This window comes from Manacus candei, unplaced genomic scaffold, assembly GCF_025592945.1.
Source record: "Manacus candei isolate 608988 ecotype Guabito, Panama unplaced genomic scaffold, ASM2559294v1 h1tg000043l, whole genome shotgun sequence".
Taxonomy (NCBI): domain Eukaryota; kingdom Metazoa; phylum Chordata; class Aves; order Passeriformes; family Pipridae; genus Manacus; species Manacus candei.
The window spans coordinates 18871782-18894383 of NW_026138091.1; the positions used below are offsets into that span (position 1 = coordinate 18871782).

General features: G+C 41.1%; 1 protein-coding gene across 3 annotated transcripts in view; it reads right to left on the bottom strand.

The window, feature by feature from the left end:
* The window catches only part of WASL (WASP like actin nucleation promoting factor), a 47910-nt gene extending 33565 nt beyond the window's left edge, over nucleotides 1–14345 (bottom strand). The window contains exon 1 of one of the 3 annotated variants that reach the window (XM_051795527.1): nucleotides 13608–14345. In XM_051795527.1, coding sequence (XP_051651487.1) covers nucleotides 13608–13721 — 114 coding nt within the window. In that variant the 5' untranslated portion in view covers nucleotides 13722–14345. The remainder of the gene's footprint in view (nucleotides 1–13607) is intronic. The other 2 variants (XM_051795526.1, XM_051795528.1) reach the window with 2 other exon arrangements.
* Between the last annotated feature and the right edge of the window lie 8257 nt (nucleotides 14346–22602).

Below are 22602 nucleotides of genomic sequence, written 5' to 3' on the forward strand. Positions count from 1 at the left end.
TAAATTCACCCGTGTGCAAACAAACTTTAGCAGTTTGGAAGCAGTGGCACAGAATGGTGTCTTATACGGCCAATTCTAATCAGATCTCAGGCTTAAGAGTTATCACACATTTCCATTTTAGACAAACCATGGCTTCAAGTTCTTTGGACCAAACTTACTAATGCTTTTAAAAGCATCACACTTAATTTTTACACATTATATTTAACACTTGATTCTTAAGATGGAAGAATAAAGAGTACAAAGCACATGACTCAAAACTGTCCACCTACCAGACATTTCTCAGTGTCTATTCCATGATAATCCTTGAGCAACAACAACCCCTGACTTCAATAAGGGTGATCTCATCATCCCATACATCTAGATTGCTTTACAAAGGACTCCTTCTGAATTTACTACCCACTATCTGCATATAAATGCACAGAGGGCTACTGAATGGGAAAGCTCCTTCCTCAGAGCCAAAATTCTTCTTCTGTAACTCCTTAAGGTGCCAGAATGTTACTTACCATGAGGTTGCCTGCTCTGCTGGACACAACCAGAAAAGCAAAAACTGTAAAGAATCTACTTATCTACAGTTAAAGTGTGTGCTTATACAACAAAGATGTTGTAGAAAGAGGGCAGCAGGATGTATTTTTCCATTGCACTCAACACTTTGGTGTCTATGTCCAGTCACCAGTTTCCAGTCAAAGAAAAAAAAAATAAAAATCACACAATACTTCCTTTTTCCTTCAGTGCAGATCTGGCAGTTCTAATGAGCAACCACAGGCAGAAGTAAGGAACAAAGGGGCAGTGATATTGTTCTCAATCTTTTATTCTTTAAAATTCGTATGTTTGGATGGATCAGAACAAAAGCATCCTCATTTGAAGATAATTACCTCTCCATAACTGCTGTGTTCCTGTTTGTAACTTGTCAACATTGCTCAGCAGCAATAACGTATATGTTACATGAAAAGTTAAAAGTAGGTACCCACCTGAATTTACAGGTAATATAAAAATTATTTCACTCTACTTACAACAGAACCAAAGTAATACTATATCTCACGTGAGAAAAAGTTTACACTAAGGAAAATCAATATTTATTAGATCAATATAAGAGTTTAGAACCATAGAGTCACACCAATATTATTAACATGAACACAGTCTTTTAAGATATTTTAAAAACTCTTAGGACAAAAAATACTTGTTTCAAAAAACATTTAAAAGAAACATTAGGTCTGAAACTGACCTTTATTCTTTTTGTCTAAAGTAATTAAATACAACAAGTTGAGCCAAAATATAAACTTTTAATGAAAAACATTTTAAGATAGCTTTGTGAAACACTGACAACAATCAATCTATATTGCACTGGCAGTCCAATTAGCCAATATCATTGCCCTAATCAAGCACCAGATTTGAAAAATTACATGCTTCAGTTTCTGAACTACTGCTCTGCAAGTCTCCAAGTCTATTCAGGAGCTGACAGCAGCTAACATGCTCAGTGTGAATGGTTCTTGGTGCTTGGGAGAACTGGCAACAGCTTTCCTGTCAGGTCAAGTGTGTGTCACTTTTCTGAAAACCTCCACTGCTATGATAAGTTACAGTGCTTTATGACAGTAAAATCAGCAGGTATATTGTTACACCACACCAACATAATAAAAATGTGCATTAATACTACTTATAACCATTAAAATAGGGGAAAAAGTTATTAATGACATACTGATTATTTTTTCCAGGGCACTGATGCAACTTAAATCCCAATGACTCAAAGCAGACATTGGGTTTCTAGTTTTTGTATGGATATTTGCTTCCTTTGTGATCAACTAACTACACCAACTGCTCTGAGCACCTGAACAGCCTCAATCTGTTAGCATAGAAACAGAAAGCTCTAAATGTTGAGTGTATAAAAGATAACACCAGTCCCAGGAGCATATACTTTAGAAAAAACAAGTTGATTATCCAATTTAGACAGAGTTCAAGAAAAATCACATCCTACTCAAAAGACTTTGCATGAATATAGAAATACCCCCAATCTCGGAAGAAATTATCACAGGAGTGGGACCCACATAATAGCAATGCATTAATGAATGGCTTGCTAGAAGTCTAGTATGGTGGTTTTTATGAACATTAGATTAAAGGCTGTATAACTGGGTCCTTGAAAGACCTAGAAGTTAAATTGCCAGAAGCTTCAACACTGTGGTACAAACGCTTCCTATAGGAAAATGGTGATGGCGTGTGTCTGTAACTCATCTGGACCTGGAGGAAGCCTGGGCGGGAGGGGTGGGTGTGGATCTTGATTCCCTGTTAGTCCAGTATCCACTCCTGGGCATATGGACTATTTACAGAAGATGAAGCAGATTTATAGGATAAATTAAAGGCTAGCCAACCTCCCTGGTGGAAGTATCCCACTGAACATTTGTTATTCAAAAGTGCATCTTTAGAAGGCCACTGCCATCCACTATGCGGTGTGCAATATGATACACAACTTAAGAGTTTTATACTAGTTGATGTGGAACTAAGAGCTCTAAATCTGCCAATCCCTATGGAAAAGCTTCAGTTCTGCAACAAACACTACAGTCCTCTGAAGAATTCCAAAGTCAAGGAAGCGACATGTCTGTCAGTCCACTTCAGGACTACGTTACTCTGACAAATGAGGGCACCATGCTGCACTGAAGTGAAAAAACAACCTTGATGATGCATGGCAGACTTCCGTATTGATGGTTAGTTTGTTTATTTGGAATAAGCCAACTACGTAACATCCTTTGCTAATTCAAACTTGCATCATAGTGATACTGTTTGCATGCGGTGACCTTGAAGAAATTATTTCCAGCCATATGGATATTGGTGCTGCATCATTTCATTGCTGGAACCATTACTGCAGCCAGAACTGACACGCAGGTCGCCATCCTGAAATAAAGACTAAAAGCACTCAGCTTCTAAATCCATGATGGATTGTTATCTCCCTTCTGCTCTGAAGCAAATGCTACCTGCTGTGGGAGAGAACTTCTTGTACAGCACTAAGCATCATCAGGGGACCAGTTCCTGCTAGTGCTGACTTATAAAAGTGACACCGGGAAAAAAATATGGCTTGTGGGGAAAAAGGGAATCACCAGACACTAGAGGGAACAAAAATAATAAAATAAAAACTTCAGGGAAGTGTCTACAGAACTGAGGCAAGCAAACACTGTCTAACAGATCTAGCGGGCATAGAAGACAGAACTGAAAAGGTTCCTGAGCTCGTACCTCTACATCCCAGACAGAACCAATGATCAAGGTGAGATATCAGAACAGAGTATGTGATGATTAAACTATCATTAATTACACTATACACCTTAAAACTGTCTCTAGAGCTCAAGTGGGAAACAAATTGTTGCATTTGAACTGACAAAAAACTGCTAAATCGCTACAAAATGCAGCTTCAAGTAAGATTCCTAGAGAACTCAGGACATCCCTGGAGTCTCTGAAAATGGACAGAACTTTGCTTAAATTATTTACAAACTACTCATCAGAAAAGAAAGCTCTAGACAGGAATACATTTTCTTGGTAGGCCAGTGGTCTGAAACCAAGAAGGGAAGTAAAGGAAATGCAGCAGCCTTTAAGGTCATCCTTGCTGTACCTAATGCCATCTGTAGAAGCACAGCTACAAGTTAGCTACATCTCCTCAAAAATTTTTTTCCTCTGAAATTGGAGGAGATCAGAAACACGATGATATCCGTATCTGAATATCAGTAACAGATACACTTAATAATTTGTCCACTGCAGCAGGTTGTTACATGCAGAGGAACACTTTCATTTGCTGGAGGTTTCCAAGAGCAACTTCTAGGAGCAGAAACACAATACTGAATTTTGTTGCTGTCAGGAAAGCTAGATCTGACTTTGACTTAATGTCAAAGCAGACACTTATGAGCACAGTAGCAGGGCTGACCCTCAATCTGTGATGTATATGCTACTAACAACGCTAGAACAGGTAACAATGGCCCTATCCATACCATGTGTCAGGAACTGTGTTTACACCAAACCCCCGCTCATTATTACTTTGGGTGACTACTTGTTAGCACTCAGACCTGTGCCAGGAAGTGTGACAACCAACTGAACACCATGGACAGTCACGGGACTGTGCCTGAGTTTACGCTACTGCCCTACTTCAGTTTGTTAGCATCAGTGTGTTAGCACAGCTGGCTCACAGATCAGAGGTGAGAAAGAGGACAAGGTGCATCCTTCTGCCACCAAACTTAAATGTGTGCTGTGTATCTCCCATTTTCAGCCTGTTGGTTCTGGTTATCTGGGACATAAAGGGATGATCCAGACAGGTATGGTTACTGTGAGGGATGGACTCCTCCATTATACAGTGTGAAGCACAGAGCAGCAGCATGAATACTTTTTCAACAAACAAATTTCATCTAAACGACATGAAGAGGGCAAACAAACAGACAGGATTTGTTGTGTACAGGTAGAAAAGCCCAGAAATGTTCAAAGAGGCTATTAAGGAAAAGTCTCAATGAAGAACTGACGCATTCAAAGAATGACACAAAAAGATGAAGTGAAAACCATGACATGGAAATCTACATGTCCCAGCAAAATATTCAGCACCAAATCCATCTCCATGCATCCTAGCAAACAAAACTGTAACACAATTACAGGTTTATTGCATCTAGATGCTTGAACTAAGGCAAGGAAGGGCATACTCTGTGCAGAGATACAGATTTATGATTAGTCTCTCGAGTACAGAAATACTGGCACCTGAAACTGATATGGACAAACCTCTTAAAGACAAAACTAAAATATTTCTAAAGAGATAAATGGTTTGTTGAATCGCTACTGAGTTCTGGAGATCAAGTGCAATCAGCACTTTCTGCTGCAATCACACTTTAAAACCTTGCATAGTTTTAAATTTAAATTTCAAGCTACACAAACTGAGCACAGTGCTAACAGTACAGTGTAACACAAAGAGGCAAACATTGTTTAAGAAAGGTCAAAATGACAATACCTATTGTAGGGCTAAAAATACTGGCTGATATAGCATTGCAAAAAATTAAGCCCAAAACCTGTATTTTTTTTTAACTGTTAATTTTCAGGTTACTAAAAATACAAACACCAATAAATGCACGCTCAGGTATAAAATGAATTTCATATCTGAAATACTCTCAACTACAAACTAAAGCAAATAAAGAAAAAAACAGTACTGAGTTTTATTTATTAGAAAATACTGCTTCCTTCTTTGTAAATGCAAGGGGAAGCTTTTGCCTGTGGTATTACACAGAACATACACCACTACAGGATGTTCATAGTTTTCTTCCTCTTTCCAGTTAACCACAAAAATCAAGCACAGTTTTACAGAATGCAGGCTATTTGGATGCCTTTGTGTATATTTAGTGTCATAAGCCAAGTGATGTTTCTGTTTGCTTTGGCTGACTGAGGGGGAGTAAAGGGAAAAATGTCTACTTACAAAGAATGACCACATCTTAGTTGTGCTCAGAGAGAGCTGTCACATGGTTAGAGGAGCAGGAAATAACTTACAGTTCACTCAAAGCAGGACTAAGCAATTCTGTGGTTTCAGATCTGAGCCTGTAGAGTTGATGAAGCTGTATCTTCCAGTATACAGCTTCCTAACAGAGCAGCTTATGAAGTGGACAGTCTGGTCCTCCCTGGAGAAGCAGCAGTGGAGGTGGAGCAGTGCAAGAAGCCTGAGGAATACCATACTCTGGGTTTTGCTTCCCCTTCTCATATCCACCAAAAGTTCTCTTGCCTATACTAATATTAGCAATGACTTTGGGCAGTGAAGATGAAATAAGTGGGAAATGTGTAATGGCCAGGCCTTGGGCTAAAGCACACTACGTCCGCAGCAGCAAACAGCTGGCTGGCAGAGACTCCTCTCCTGTCTCTTTCCTAGTGCAGCACACACTGAGTACATGCCCTGTCTACCCCAGCACTGGGTACAGGTAGGACTACACGTCTGATGAGACACAAAGTTCATCAGCAAGAACAAAGCAGTTGTGGGACTGTTAAGTAGAGGGAGTAAAGGAGTGGAGGGAAGAACAGTGAGGAGGAAAGTCCTGCCTGGAGATCTTTGTGCAGATTATGGATGCAGGGGCTGAAAGAAGAAAGCAAGATCCTGGAAGCACTTGAGGTGTAAGGGGGAAAGAGGAAGTAAACAGAGGAAACCCTTTTGCTGGGACAGGACAGAAAACTTGCCGAAAAAAAAGAAAAAAGAGAATGTGTGATAAGAGAGGGCAAGGAGACCCTGATGAAAATGGAGACAAGATTTAGAGGACAGAGGTCACTACGCAGGACTTCAAAGCACATCAACAGGACAGGACTTACAAAAGAAGTAGTGGTTAAATGGATTCCTAAAACATAATTGCCAACTTTACAGTAATTGGCTGCATAAAAATATTAAAGATATTAAAGCATTATTTTCTACATAGAAACTAAAATTCTTTTTAAGTCGATAAATTACTGCTTGTTAGAAAATGCACTAAGGAGATTGTAAAATACCTCTTACTTTTCTTTATCCCTAACACAGAAAAGTATTAATACAACAAATTAATACTAATTTCTTTTCTTATCCACAAATCACATACAGATAGATAAATCTCTAGGTTATCACCTTGAGAGGGGAGAAAGCATTTACAATTTACTGCTAAAGTCCCATTTTCAAATATTCTTGTTCTCCAACAAGAGACAGCAAGACAAGTATTAGACCTTATTAATTAACCTCAGCAAGTACTGGCTAAGTTTTGGGAAAGCCATCATCAATAACACTTGAAGTAAACACAAAGGGTTTGCAATCTCAGAGGCGAGACTTATCTTTGCATAATTAAAAGTGCAAATAATTAAATACAGTTTTCTTAGCTGTTCAAAAAGGCAAAAGTCACATTTTCTTTAGTTAGGTTGGTGTTTCTCAAACTGCAGGCACACAGTACCTTCACATACAAAATATGCTTATACAGGACCGTATCTGCACTCACTAAATACACTAATGCTGCAGTGGCTAATTAACAAAGGAGATAAAGGCAAAATAATGCATTTGCATTGAAGGGAAAGGAGATGAATGCAGGGGAATTCTGAATTAAACATAAGATTCTGAAGGGAAAAATGGTGTGTGAAACCATCTCACAGAAATGGAAACACAACCCTGATTAGCAAACCTTAGGGTGATCTTTAAGCTAGACACACTGGAGAACTGGAAAACAGTAACACAGTTTCTCAGAAAACGTAAAAAGAAAAAAAGCTGCCTTAAGAGTGAGGATTTAAAGAACAGCCAAATAGTAGAGGGAAAACTGCCTCACCAAGGTGGCGATGCATGTATGAAAGCAAGTGCCTAAGGTGAGCTGCAATCTGCAGATCTGTCAGTATGTCGTGGAGCTTTGCAGCAACAGTTTCCTTGCCAGCAATGATTATCTCCACAGAACATTATGTCTACAGGAACTGAGTAATTCATTTAATGAACTCATTCCAGAACCATATACTCTTAACACAAGCATTCCAATTTGAGATGCCTGAAGTGTCATTCTCTGCACAAAGAGGTCTCAGCAAAATTGTCTACCTTTAACTCATGGCTATCTGAGAAAACACTACTGAATTTGAAGAATTAATCAAGTGAGTAGCTTTCTAAGAAAGTGTACCCGTGATTGTTTGCATTGCATCTTTTCTTCTTCCATTTGGCCCTTCCAGAACACTGTTCCTGTCATGTGATGATCACAGCACACTTCAGGATCTTCAAATTGAACTGCAACTGTCCCTGAATGTAACTGTGCACCTACTGTTCCCATTTTATTGCTTATCCAACCATAAACAACACATCTGGAAGCCACAGAAGTTAGTGTGCCAACATACCCAAGCAAATACCTTGAGAAACTAAACTGTCTTCTACGGTAACAGAGTCATGTCCCGGTATACATGCTGTTTAAAACCTCCCATGAAGATACACTTCTAGTTCCACTAAATCCACTTTGTATGATTTACTGTTACAAGGAAAACAAACTGTCCAATAAAAAAAAACAACAACCCTCTGGGCCCAAGTAAGACTTAACGTCAGCTTTTCTTGAGGAAATTGTACCCTAACCTACCATAAGTAACTCTCTCTAGTGCCTATGACACATTTTCGTTACTTCCTGTATTTTATTATCTAGGTATTAGGTCATGAAACCATAAGTCTCCTGCACTATACTAAGTTTTATTTCTGTACTACAAAGATTCCTCAAGAGACAAGCCTACAAAACATGCTCAGTGGAGGACACCATAAATCTTACCACACAGCTTTAAGTCAAGAGCCAACTTTCTCAGCAAACTGAGCATTCCACAAACCCCATCTACTCTGCAGACAGTTCTGTCTACAAAAGGTCGATGACAGAATCAGGCCTTTTGTCACGCTGGTTAATGAACTACTGCCAAGTTCCTAGGTGGCACTCACTCATCATATACAAATGACTTCAGTGCTTCACTCCACCCATTCCAGCACTAAACAATTGCTGCCATTGCTGTCACCTGTAGCCACTACTAATGACGGCAGCAGATGAATTCTTAATGATGGTGCTACTAGAGACACTAACAGTGGAACAATAAGCATTGTAAGAAGTCCCAAAGAAAAAATGGGTGAGTTTTTTCAGGGGGTAGTACCAGAACTCCTTCAAAAGAAGAAATTTGAGATCTAAAATTAGAACACTCTCCATTATCATGTTTTTACCCTGAAATTGCATGGTCTAAGATGGATCTTACACATTTTACTTGCTACAAATTTGGCTTATACTTTGAGTACCCCAGAAGAAATAATCACAGAGAAAAACGTTCTAATGATAACAAATTCAAAACAGTATTTACAAGCAGATAATGCCAAGAAATCACATCAATCTTCCATTAAAGGAAGAACAAAGTAGTCTTTATATTGACATATTTGCATGAAATAGCAAAGTCTTTATCTTCTAACAAGAAATGTTTTCCTTGCATGTTCTCTTAAGCAAGGGGTATCTGGACATCTTGGTGGAAATCTTGCATTCAAAATATGACTGTTCATCTGAATCCTACATTAAACCTTTGCCCTCCTCTAAATTTCTCAATATGATTCTTAGTTGTGAAGAATAAGTAAGTTACAATATAACAGCTTGTGACTATAAATTGGTTTCATACTGTTGTGTATGTACACCGTAGGATTCCAGAGCACTTATCAGGAGCATGAGCGGTACGCTCGACCAGCTGATTAACCACAGAGATGCTGAGAGACTTTTGGCACTTGATTACCTCAAAACCAGAGAAAAGATCTACAAAGATGCTCAGAAAAGAATGTAAGAGCACTGAAGACTTAATAGCGTTCCAGGTCTATCAATAGATCACCTCCTGTTTAGCAATACATAATGCTTCACAACAGAGATACAAACTGACTGTAAAAGGACTCATCCTGCATGTCAAGATACAAATTTATGTGTCTAGCACATGAGGTACAAGCACGGTCAGGAGAGACGGTACCACTACAGCCACTAAAGCAAAGATAGAAATTCAGTTGATGATCTGAAGTTTTTATCTTAAAGTAAATTGAATAGGAGATTTAGACAACTGACAGGGAGGTTTACTGACAATGTTGGGATTTTAACATCTAAATTTCTGTCTCTTACTCCTGAACCAAATCTCTTTGTGAATTGTTGCTTTGTCTCAAATACATACACCTATGAGATGCAACAGTGTTCATGAGTGGTCTCAAAACATTTCTCATTCATGGGTAAATAATGTGTTTACAGCATAGTTCACTGCCTTAGCTTAATAGCAAGCCGTGAGGAAAACAAGCACGAGAAACACTTTATGATAAGGATGGTGGTTGAGTCACTTGCTGAACGGTCTGATAGGACCTGTTACTGTGAAAATCAGTTTTGTAGGCACAGGTTTGGTTCAAAGAAACTGTCAAAACCGAGTGTCATTCCCTCTAGAATGGAAGATTACTGCTGACAAGTTGTTTAGGGAACTGACTAGTGGATACCAGTGAGGCATCTGAAGACGTTACACGTCTTTTGTAGAACAGGACAGACCTCAAAAGAAATCCAGGCATAACTCTCAATGCTCTTCTGTTCCACAAGACTCTGTCCATTACACTTTGTCTTCTTACTCCAAATTTCATTTAAAAATAAACGCAAAGATGAGAGAATCACCACCGAACTGATGACTCAGTTCTCCTTATCTATATAGGAGATAACTCTTTTTTAAACTGCAATGTGAACTTTCTCTGGATGTACAGACTGCAGCTTAAACTCAAACTGAGAAGTCCCAACACTTCTCAGGGACATAAAGTTGCCCATTATCTGTAGTTGCCCAAACCTGCAGTCCACTTTCAAGTCTTAGTTCATGCTGTTTTCATGCGCACAAGTAATCTTACAAGTCCTTTCCTGATAAAACCTTTAAATCTTATCAATTAAGAACTATAACTGCCATTCAGGTTTTTATTTTGTTTTATCTCAGCTATTACTGTAATTTGTCCTTTGGCTCCGATATACAAACTTATTCTGGTCACATGCACTTTAAAAGCAGCCAAAACAGTTTTCTTAGTTTACTGCTGTGTCACTTCTCTTTTTGCATTCTTCACCAGTTCCTGTTTACCATATCGACCATAGCAAGATCTTAGGAACAACAACATATTCCCAGCCTTACTCACTACACCTTATCCAAGTGTTGAGACCCACTTCTAAGTGCTATAAAGTATCCATACTCCATATGACCTAATTTTAATGCTACTTCTAATGCAATCAAGTACATACTTCTCTTGTTTTCTTTCCTAAGGCTTCTCAAAAAATTAATTCTGCAGAATAAACTAGTGACATTTCTCAACAATATTAATCATGTAAATTATAGAAGTTACTTCCCTATTACAAATTAGGGATTTTAGAAGCCTGATTTGTCATGGGCAAAGGTATTTTAATTACTTAGAGATTCAGATAAACATTTCACAGCTCAGCAAGTTGGGGGGGGGGCAGAGAGTAAAAAGGCAAAAAAAAAAAAATCAATTATCCTCTGCATGTACACTGGTCTACTAGTCAATGAGATTCCCAAAGTATCAGTCATAGTCTGGAAAATGGTATCAACCTCAGCAAGACACAGAGTAATGGCTCTTCACCACTTCGCCAACTCCCAGGTAATTTTTGTATTTATCAGTCATCATTACCTAAGATGCCATTGAAACTATGTCAGTTTTGGAGTTCATCCATTCTAAGTGCTCAATCAAAATTATACTACTTGATAAATTCCTTTGCTTTTCTATAGAACAAAAATCAGGTAGCTGAATCCTTAATGTTATTTCAAAGTAGCTGCCTTGTTATCAGTCAGAAACAGAGTCAAAAGAAAGACTGAAATAAATCAGGTCCAGAGCGCCACTTTCTTAACCCAGCCCTTCAGGCCTGAGAGCAGCACCATGCCCTCCATAAGAGCTCTATAAATTATTACTATAAAGAGCATCTAGGATCACAGTTTAGTGTCTCAACTGTTCGTCTGGTGTCATTACAGCAGTGATCTAAACGTGAGGTCTAGTCAAACAAAACCTAAAATTATGTTGATGTGGCAGATGCACATCCCATCCAGCAGCCTCTCCATGCCCCACAGTGACAGAAACACCACCTGTGGCAGCCAGGCAGCCCAGACATTTCAGCTGACGTGAAAGTAAGCATGTAGCATCCTACAAAACTCGCAAAATCTTCCTTCCTTAAAAAGCAGCATTTACAGTCTGAAGCTTAACTAATGAGTAATTCAAACACGGATATTAAGAGATCAAATATCCTGTACATTACGGCAAAAAGATATTTATCAGCATAGCATGTTACCCTTGAGTCAGGCTAGAAGGTCAAGAATACCAAGCTGGGTTCTGACAGACACTGTGGATTCAAGTTAGACAGCCGAAGCTGTTACCATCTCCAGGTGCTCATCCCACTTCTCTGACAGACACTGCCCTCCAAGGGACAGAGATATTCAATCTGTTCATGAATTTCTTTCTGAATTTCTGTCTCATGCCACACAGGAAGCCAAAAAGCCTGTTAAACATTTCTAGAGCTTCAATGCTCAAGTCCTCACGATTGAGCAGAGATCCTCAACTGTAGTAAGATGAGCCTATGCTTAATTTAGAGAGCACATAGGGCTGGGGAAAAGAACAGACCACTATTAGAAGAACCTCACTGGAAAGTCATCCAACATTCAGAGTAAGAATGTGTAGTTTCAAGCAAGCCACGTCTAGAAAGCTGCAACCTGTCACAAATCACACGACTACCAGATCGCGTGAAGCTATTTACCTCCAGTCTGCTTTCAACATAGTATTCGTGCAGAAAAGTTGAGAACTTGAGTAGGTGAGTGTTACAGCTCAGTATAACAAAAATTCAAAGTGTGTTCACTTGATGTGGAAATCCAAGTTGTAGAAAAACAAACTGGAAATCAATTTACACATACAAATTCATGCACTATTTTTTATATTTAGAGAAAAATTGGTGCTTTTTTTCTTCTTTAGCAAAAAGCTGAGGATATAAAATGTGGGCCAGTTCAATTAACTGAAGGTGTTTTTTAGGAATCTATACTTTTCAAAACATATGCTTTACAGTCGCACCTTCTGACATATTTAACTTACAGCATCTTATTTAACCCACCCCAATGTAAATATTCTCTACTTCCTCTTCAGTTACTGCATCTTACACTTTCCTTGCAACAGTCAGTTTGATCAACAATACCATTTCAAAGTCCAAAGAGTTATGTGGAATCATTATGACTACACAGATATCCTGCTTTAAGTCACAGTTTTAAGTTCATGAAACACTCTTCATGGCTTTACAGCAAGTGCCCAACAGTATTTTAGGTACTGGACAAAGAACATCAGAAGACATAATTTTCAATGGATTCCAAAAAGCAGCATTTTTTTCAAAAATATTATTTTTTTAAAAGCCGATTCTTTTCTAATTTAAGTGGTTAACTTTTGAAGCCTTCAAGTACTTCTTTAATACAGATATATACAGCTTTGGCACAGTTTTATATTAACATGCAAGAAGGTATTCTGAATACAAATTTACTGATATAGAAACAAGAAAAAATGCAGTATTTGAGTCGCATCTGAATACACGAACCTGTTGTTTAGGCTAAGAAAAGTACAGACTAAACCCAAGGCAGGCCTAGCTCTGATACGAGCCTTCCTACAACTTCGTCAACACTGCTTTGTTGTACCGCTGGTGCACCTGGGGCCCGTCCCAGCCTCGTCGAGCAATGGGACTTATGGGAACCCCGAGGCCCGCGGCTGCTCCCTCGCCAGCTCCCCCCGGCAGCGCCCGGCTCGGCTGCAGGGCGCGGGGAGCTCCATGTCCGAGGGACAGGGAGGCGCGGAAGGACGGTGCCCGCAGCGGCATCCGAGGCGGTCCCGGAGCCGCCCGGCCGGGGCGAGGCCGGGCCCGGCGCTCAGGGCCGGCCGAGGGGCCGCCGCCGCCGCCCATCACCCCCCACCCCGCGCGGGCCGGGCGGGCAGCGGGGCCTGGGACGGGGCAGCGGAGCGGGACGAAACTTCCGCAGCCCCAACTTCCCGGCGCCCGGCCGGGCTGTCCTCACACGCCCCCGCCCGCCCCGGGCCCCGGCCCGCCGCGCCCGGCTGGGTACGGCCCGGCGCGCCCCCCGCCCCTCGGGCCGGGACTCACCACGCATTTCTTGCCGAGGAAGCCGAAGAGGCTCTCGTTCTCCTGCGGGGTGAGCAGCAGCGAGCCCACGTTGGTGACCCGCCGCGGGGGCTGCTGCTGCGGGGCGCCGCTCATGGCCGGGGCCGGCCCGGCGCTGCCCTCGCCACCCTGCGACCGATGGCGCCCGCGGTCCCTTCCTCCTCCTCCTCCGCCGCCGCCGCCGCCGCCGCCGCGGCCTCACAGCAGCCGCATCGCGGAGCCTCCCTCGCGGAGTCGGGGAAGGAGGGAGGCGGAGAGGGGCGGCGGGGCCTCGGCCGGCTGCCGGCCTGCAGGGAGGGCGCCGGGAAGAGTGTTCCGGGGAGCCGGGAGCGGTGCAGCCGCGCCAGAGCCGCTCCGCGCCGAGCCCGATCCCGATCGCTCCCGCCCCTAAACTTCCAACTCCGGCCCGGCCCCGGCGGCCGCGCGATCCAACATGGCAGCGGGGGCGGGCGAGACCACAGCGCGCCGCAGCCGGGGGGGGAGCGCGGCGAGCGCGCGACTGCCGCGACCATGCGCCGCGCGGGGGAAGAGGGGGCGTCGCTTTCAGTTCCCGCCCCCGCGGTACCTGCCGGGCCGGGATAGGGACAGGGCGGGGAGAAGGGACAAGGGGAGGGGGAGGATGGAGAAGAAGTTGACGAAGAGGAGGAGGAAGAAGAGGAGAGGTCCCCGCCCCCTGTCCCGGGTGGGACCCGCCGGGACGCTGGAGCAGTGCCGGGGGCCGTGGGAGCGGCCGGGGCACCCTGAGGGGCAGCGCGGCCCGGACGCCGCCGCGGGCTGGGGGCGGGGGGCGTGGGGAGCCCGGGCCCGTGCGGGGATCACCCGGAGCGCGAAGGGTCCCGGCAGGGGTTAAATGTCCTCTGAGCGTGGGGGTCCGGGCCTCCCGCGGGTGCGGGAATCGGCGTGTGCTGGAAGCCTTTCCATTGTCAGTGGAACCCCACATAATTTGTAACTAAAAAAATCTTTCCTCCTCTTGCGGCGGAAAGGAAGCTGTTTCCCCGTGATTGGCGGCGCGATTGCCCAGCCGGGGGTGTCACCCGCCCCCCGCCTCACGCTGCCTGCCACAGTCTGAGGTGAAACACCTCAAAATAGGGGCAGGCACTTCAGGCTCTCCGGGAGTCAGCTACTGAGGACAAATCACGTACACAATCAGCAGCCTTTGTCAGACGGATTTCCCCCTGCTTTGCTTCACAGCAAGTAGCTGCGATGGAGATTGAAGACCTTTCAAAGCCCAAAGATCCAGAGCACAGCTGTCTTATGCCCAATGTGGCTTTCAGCTGCACAAAAGGAATGTTCACGAAGGTGAAAACCAGATACCAGAGTGATCACCATGCTAGTTTTCTGTGGTTTTAGGTGAATGTGTTGGCTTCTCATCCTCTGCTAAATTAATTGTCCATCTGGCAGGTGCTAAAGCAATCCCCCCATTGCAATTTACTTTATACTGTAGGAAAGAACTGAAGAAGCACAGGAGGAAAACCTGGGGACGCAAGTCTTTATACAAAGCTGTCCCGGCTTCTCTTCATATCTTCCAAAAGATCAGGCTGGAACAGATGGCAGCCCCTTCTGCTCTACTTATAGGCCCTTTTGCCTGTACTTAAGTGCCTGTAACTGTGTCCAAAAAGTGTAAGGAAGGGAAAATATGGCAGAAAATCCTGATATTACAGCATTAAAATAATTTGAAATGCATGTATATACATGTACCTCCTCAGTTTGGAGGTGTCACAGAAGGGAGTTGGGTCTTATTGTAAAGCAAAAATAATAGGAACCAATGCTTCCAAAGTACTTCTCAGCAATTCTAAATTCTTCAGTTTTACACACGTCTTTGTATAAGTATTCTGTATTTTAGTGGAATGGGAAATATTTTAGCTATAGAATATTGGCTGCATTTTGTTCATTGCAAATGTACATAATGAGATAAAACAGATGGAAGTACTTTACAAGATACTTGATATTTTGTGGGATTTTGGGGAGGGTTGTTTGGTTTTGGTTTGGGGTTTTGGCCGTTTTTTTGGGGGGTGGGTGTGTGTGCATCTTTTGTTTCATAAAACAAACAATTATTGTATAGCCAAAGCCATTTTGAGGAAAATTACACACCTCCCTTGTGTGGTCACAGTGTAAATATCTAAAAATATAGTATACTTTTGATGGATACCTACTGGTACTGTCTTCACCTTCTAAGCACTTGTGTTTCTTGATTATTCTTTTTTCTCATTTCTGTTAGCTTTTGCTGTTCTTGTATAGATCTTACCATTCAAAGAGAGTTCTGGGTGTTACGGGTGATACATTTTGCTTCATACTGTTCTTTTCAGACCAGCTGGCTGGTAGCTGTTCCTAAGGGCCTTGTAACCAGGCTCTTTTGTTAGGATTTTATTTGCTTTTTAATAGGGGTATGCAGGAAAGGGAAGGAAAAAGGTCTATTTTCAGACCCTATGTTTCATTAAATATGCAAAAGCTGTTTCTGTTTTTATATCATGGCTAAGCATCGAGTCCTGAAGGGAAGTGGAAATATCCATATCTGGTGGTACATCCAAGGGATCCACTGAAGAATAGATTTTTGTCTTTGATATTTCTGTTTACAGCAATATCAGTGAAGAGCTGCTATTTCTGCATAAAAATTAAAATTTAAGCAAAGTTCTCTCAAAGAAAGCCACCAGGTAGAATTGCCTATCTGTATTTTGAAGAAATCACAGTTGTTTATTCGAGACTGTCCTCTGAATTTCTCACTGTAATCCTTAGGGTTCAAGCTGTGTTACCCATTGCTGATGTCTGTGAGCTTCATGGGAAGATGCTCTTCTTTCATATTTTTCCATTTCAGGATACCAGCTCATAGCACCAAGGTACTGAAATACATTGGAAATTGCATAATGTGTATCAATAGAAGCAAGTGTCATGACTTTAAAGATCTGTATTATAAATATCTATTTAATAAACAGATTTTATTATCCTTGTCAGACTTACCTTTGACAGAAAATTGAATTTTGTCTTTAAATGTGGATCTCTACAGCAATTGAGTTTCACAGTTTAAATATTCGCACAATTTCAGAACTAACATTCTACAATCAAAAGTGAAGTAAAAAGGTGAGGAAAACTTTCTACTTAATTTTTCTAATGCTGTGAATCATACATTAAAGGTTTTATTAAAGACTGAACTATATAAAGGAAAGAAAAAGTTAGTTCTCCAAGGATTATTTTTTTTTAATAGTGTTTCCCAAATCTTGATCTTGTCCCAGTCCTGAATTAGGTCACAATTTAGTTTTCTTATTTTCCATAAGATGAAGAGAAAGTTGATTACACCAAAAAACAAGCAGGTGTAATGGAGAATGCATCTCTCCACAGGAAAAACAATTCCCACTGTCTCTTCCATCTTGTGTTATTCTCAGTGACAAGTAGAACTGTCTGGGACAAGTGCAGACCTCGCTGTAGCGACCACATCAGCATGGCTGGGGGAGATCAGGAGTGGGAGCTGTGATTACTGTCACCACACGGGAGGGACATGTCAACAGGGCAGCCCGGGAGTGAACAAAACGGAGGAAGATCTTCTTTCCCTCAATACCCTTCTTGGTTGGGCCTGAAGAAAACATCAGCCCACTCACTGCATAACCACTTGGTAATTGAAAAAGAGGAACTGTCTTTGTGGTTGGAAGTGGGTTTGGAGCTGTGAAGACACAAGTTCTCTTTTTTTGAGCAAACCACATTGTTTTTCTCTGCAGGGAGCTCACCGAAGAGGACTGAGTTTGCATTGATACTGGATCGACGTCAAATAACGTATTAGTTATTTTACTGATAAAAGGCTCATTCACTTCTTCTCTCTGTGTACTGAACCTCTAAAAGTTTAGGAATCCTAGCTCACTCTGGAGGTAACTGAATCATCTATTAAGTTACAGCTCATTTCAGATTCAGTCACTGCATTTCCTTTCTCAGAGATTTTACATTATCTGTTTCAGACGAGTAATAGTCTGGAAGAAAGAGGATCTGAAGCCTATAGTGGTTTTTTTTTTTCCTCTATATTGAATTTGTATGCTGTAGATTTCAATTACAGAAGGACATGAATTAGCAACAAAAGTTGCAAAAGATGACAAGTTTTAATTTAATTGGTCAGTAAGGCCTCAGATGATTCCATATGGATGTGGAAGTGTAATGTCAGTAGGAAGAATCCTCTCCTTTGGTGGGCAGGCGGTGCAGCAGAGCGTCCTTGCTGTGAGAGTGAGCAGGCTAGAGCCTGAGAACCAATGCTGTGGGACAATAAGTTCTTTCATTTCTTGCACGAATGCTGTCTTGGGTGCCAGCTAGAACTTTTTCTTTCCCTGTAGTGCCCATTATACATATTTTGTTTGCTGTATCTTTTCTAGCCCTCATTTTTTACATCAGATTGTTTACTTCAAGAAAAGTAATTTGTGCCCTTCCATTTTGCTCATCGGAGGATAATATTGATTTTGCTTTGGATGTACAATCCTACTTTCAAGTTATGGGAAAATCTAGCTTTTTCAAGAGCTCCTCAGCGGTTCCTTGAGGTCTGAAGAATAAGACTACAGCACTCTCCTTTTAAAGACTGTGGGGAAGACGGACCAAGCAACATAGTGGGGATTTGAGATCTCTCTCATTTATTGATCGTTGCCTACAGCAACTGTGGAACAGTTCTGTAGCTGCTCTGCAAATTAGAGGAAAACATTATTCTTTCCCCAGCCCAGCTAGCATCTAACCTTGCATCAGAGTTTGTCTTCAAAATTGTATGGTGCAGGTTTTGTTGAAACACATTTTATTCTTTACTTGGTTTATACCTCAGCAGATGTATGACTTCTTTAGTTTTACCCTCAACAGTAGCCATGAGTGGAGTAAATAATTTAATCTTGATTTATTCACCGGTATTAAAAGGAAGAGTTATTCCTTCCTGTAAGTTTCCTGACAGTTTTTGAATTCAATATAGTGAAATTCCCCCTTCAGGCATTAGTCAGCCACCATGGAGCTCAAGAATCTCACTAGTAAAAAAAAGCAAAAGAAAAACATGTTCTTTCCTTACTGCAATCTGCAGATCCGTTGTTAGAGCACATTTCCTTAACAACAGAAATCTTGCTCTGGCTTTGAAACGTCAGTTCTTGTTTGCAGCGTGACTGACCCCCCACCCTGCTCAGCATGGTTCTGACCAGGAAGCTTCGTCATTACTGAGTGGAGGAGAGCACAGGCAAGTGCATTCAAAATCCACCCTTTTCGCTGTAAGCGCTAAGCACAAAGTACGTACTTGCCCTCTAAAATCTGGCTTGAGGTTGATAGTTTACTCCCAATAGGTCAAATATGTAATGCAACTCAGCAACAACTGCCATTTGGATCCTGACGGCTGACTTAATAACTGTAATGTAGTTTTTATTTCTTTTTTATTTTCTTTTTTTTTCTTTTAATTCTCTATCTGGCATATAACCACCCTAAGTAATAGGCATGAACCACACCTTGGGTGTGCTGGGGCTCACACTACCAGATCCTTACTGCAGCCACATGGTGTGTCAGGGCTGGCCCTGTCCTACCAGTCCTGCTCTGCTGCTGCTGCTGCCCTACAGGAGGCCAAAGGCTAAGATCCATGCCATCGAAGGTCAGACTTGGGTCTAGACCTGAGGCTTCTCTGTTGCATCAGATTGTCTCTGGTACTTTAATTGTCTTGCTTCTGTGTGGATTTTGCCAGTTGATGCAAATATTGAGGGGGGGGGGGGGGAAGAGAGTAGTCTTTATGCATCAGTGTTCTTGCAGGTGTATGGCTCCACCTCATAAAGCAAGACTGAGAACATGCATATCTTGATCAGCCTGATTTTTATGTTCAGGGAGTTCACTTATATCAGCTCCAGGCCAACTAGAGCCGCTGGCGCAGTGAAGTATATTGTTTTTATAGTAAAAAGAGAATATGCTTAACAAATCTAAAAGCTTAACAAATGTATGCTGTAGGATTTTAACATATAACATGTATGTTATATATATATATATTTTAACATATAACTAAATGAAATTGAACAGGCTGCAAACTGGTTTGAGAAGATGGATGAAAACTATCAATTTTTCTTTTTCATAACTATTATGTGCAGTCAACGACTGTTGCTTAATGCTTATGATCCATCAATAAGAAAATCTCCAGTCAGTCCACTTGTTTCACCTCAGAGAGAATTATCTAAAAGTGCATCTTTGTTTCTGATTGCATTCTACTAAGTAAAGACACTCAAATTTCCCTAAGACCTTAGGAATATCTGGAATTTAGCACAGACAACCAAGTTATTTTAATTGGTACATTCCTGGCTATCCTATTATTACTTTCAATTAAGGACTCTTCCCATGGTATGTTAGGATGGCACATACAAATTATGTCAGTGCTTTATGTGGATATCTACTTTGCTCATGCTCATCAGCTCAACCTGAAGAAGTTGCCCAGTAAGAACTAACCTAGCTGATTTTTTCTTTTTATAACTAAAATACTGCTGTATGTGTAGCACAGCAGTGCCTGAAGCTCTGTAGAGATTTAGTGCCCAACTGCCTTTTAACACATGAGAACGCAGTGGCTAATCTGGAGAGAGGAAATGTTAAACTCAGAAAACACCCACAGCAGTTCATCTCATAAAACTAACCATCCTTTAATAAATATTGATTCTGTGTGCTACAGCCTGAAGTAGTGAAATTTAGTTCAGTTTCTTTAATCAATTTTCTTTCTGTATTTCTTTGTGATAAATACATTTGGGAAGATGTGTAACTTTTTTTTTTGTCAATGTCATGGTTCTTCAAGCCTGTCATTCCATGCATTAAAATTACATATAATTATATGTATACATATAATATATATATACATATATATCTATCACAGCTTCAGACCTACCATTTTTTCAGCTGATTTGTGGATTTTAAGAGGGCCAGATCTGGTTTTATTTGAAATGTGGACTTGGTTTTGCAGTGTTTGCAACAGTGTAACATGTAATGCTGACTTGTTTGCTCCAGTTAGGTTTCTTGACCTTGAATTTTCTCATATCTATTCAAAAGATGAAACCAAGCATTTTGATTTAAAATGCTCTCAGAGTAATTACAGTAGGACAAGTTGCTGTTCAATAACTAGAAACCTGCAGCACAGCTAATAAGGCTTTCTGAGCTTTACTTGCTACTGCTATAGCTGCTATTTCACAGAGGTCATGGCGGGGAGCCAGAGGAGGTTGGTAGACAGCTAGGCAACCAGAAAAGAACAAGTTTGTCAGCATGTACAGCTGATTACCGTGAGAATAATTTTCCATAAGCATTGCCTGCAGTGTTTGCTTAAGGGGGGGGGGGAGTAATTTTTCACTGTAAACTTCCTAAAAGCTAAGCCATTTTTAACTGTGGTAGAAAGTAATTTGTTCAATTCAAATGGAATAAGGCTCAGTAAGATATTTATATATTATTTTAACTCTGCCTATACGCATAGACTGAGGTATAATATTTCAGCATATACAGGCAATATAGAATTATTCCCATGATGATACATGACAATTATTTTTGGTAGGTATTTTTATTTCTACTAGTTACAATGATCGATTCAAAACAAGAAAACATGAGAAACATTTAGTGGCAGAAGAGACAGCCTTTGGTTATTGTGTTCTTCTGCTTGTGAATGTCATCTAGACTGCCATCAGGAAACAAATTAACTTGCTTTTCTAGGTTGCTCATGGTTATAACTGTAGCATAACTCTGTGAGAATATGGATGGTCTTGTAAGTTTTGTGATGCTCTGTAACCCAAATCTCTCTTCAAGTATAGTTCCAATTGCCAAAGCAGGTTTATGCATGTTCAAGTGCTGCACTGTATCTATGCTTCTTTCTCTGGCTCTCTCTGTGTGCAAGCTCGAGGCTGAAAGGAGAATATTGCATGGGCTGTGTAATACAGAGGGTTCCTTCACACTGAAATAACCTTGTGTTTGGTGATTGCCTGAGGACTGGTGTAAAGCAGATGGACTGAAATAAATGCATGAACTCTAAATGTTCAAAAGAGAAGACAAAATTCATATTTACAATGGGGTTTTTTTGATAAAATAATAATTCTTACAATTGTTCTTGAATATACTGAACGTTTGCCATGTGTGGTTTATTTCAAATTCAATGCTATCCATAACCTGCAGTCTGCTTAATTTTGCAATATAAGCTGTCTTTATCCATTATTTATTGTGTTCAAATATGAGAAGGATCAGAATATCAGACAGAAAGAGCACAGTGGCTTTGAGGATGAGCCATAGGAATGAGAAGAAATTAAGTAGTAAAAAGAACTGTGCTTAAGTGTCTGGTTTGAGAATGACTGAGGGGGAGACCCAAGAGTGGTTGGAAGCTGCCCTGGCAATGGGGCCTTGGAAAGGTAAATGCAAGACCCAGTGGCTTCTGGGGGAGAGATTCCCACTAAAGCCAGGGAGGTATTAGTGCCATAGTGCAAAGCCTTAAGGCACCTTACCAGAAATAATGTGTATGATTCTCTCTGCCCGTGCTCTAGAAGATGAGTTTTGCTTGGAACAGGTTCAGAGGAAAGATAGCATGTCTGGGAGAACAGGAAAGGGGAGGTGATTTGTCATGGCAAAACAGAATGACAGAATATTTAAAAAAATATTAAACTGTGTAAATACAGTATACTTACTGATCACTGAACAGATACAATTTCTGTTGACTGGACATAATTTCTGTGTATACATGGAATTTCTTAACAGTTAGCAGTGACTGCATCCTCAGTTATCAGGTGATGAGGGACTTCATGATGAGCACATCAGGGAGGAAATTTATTTTTTAAAGGAAAGAGTGATGTTGGTTCAAGAAAAATGTTTAGAAATTAATAATGGATACATTTATACAGAAATTTACAGACTCCTAATTATGAGGATAGCCCGTAACATGTCTCCAGCAGGATTAAGTGGGGACAAAAAAATTACACTGCTTTAAAGCTGGAGCTCAAGACATTTATCAAAGTGATTCTGTAAAGTGTTGCTTTTAACACCAAAGGACAGGACT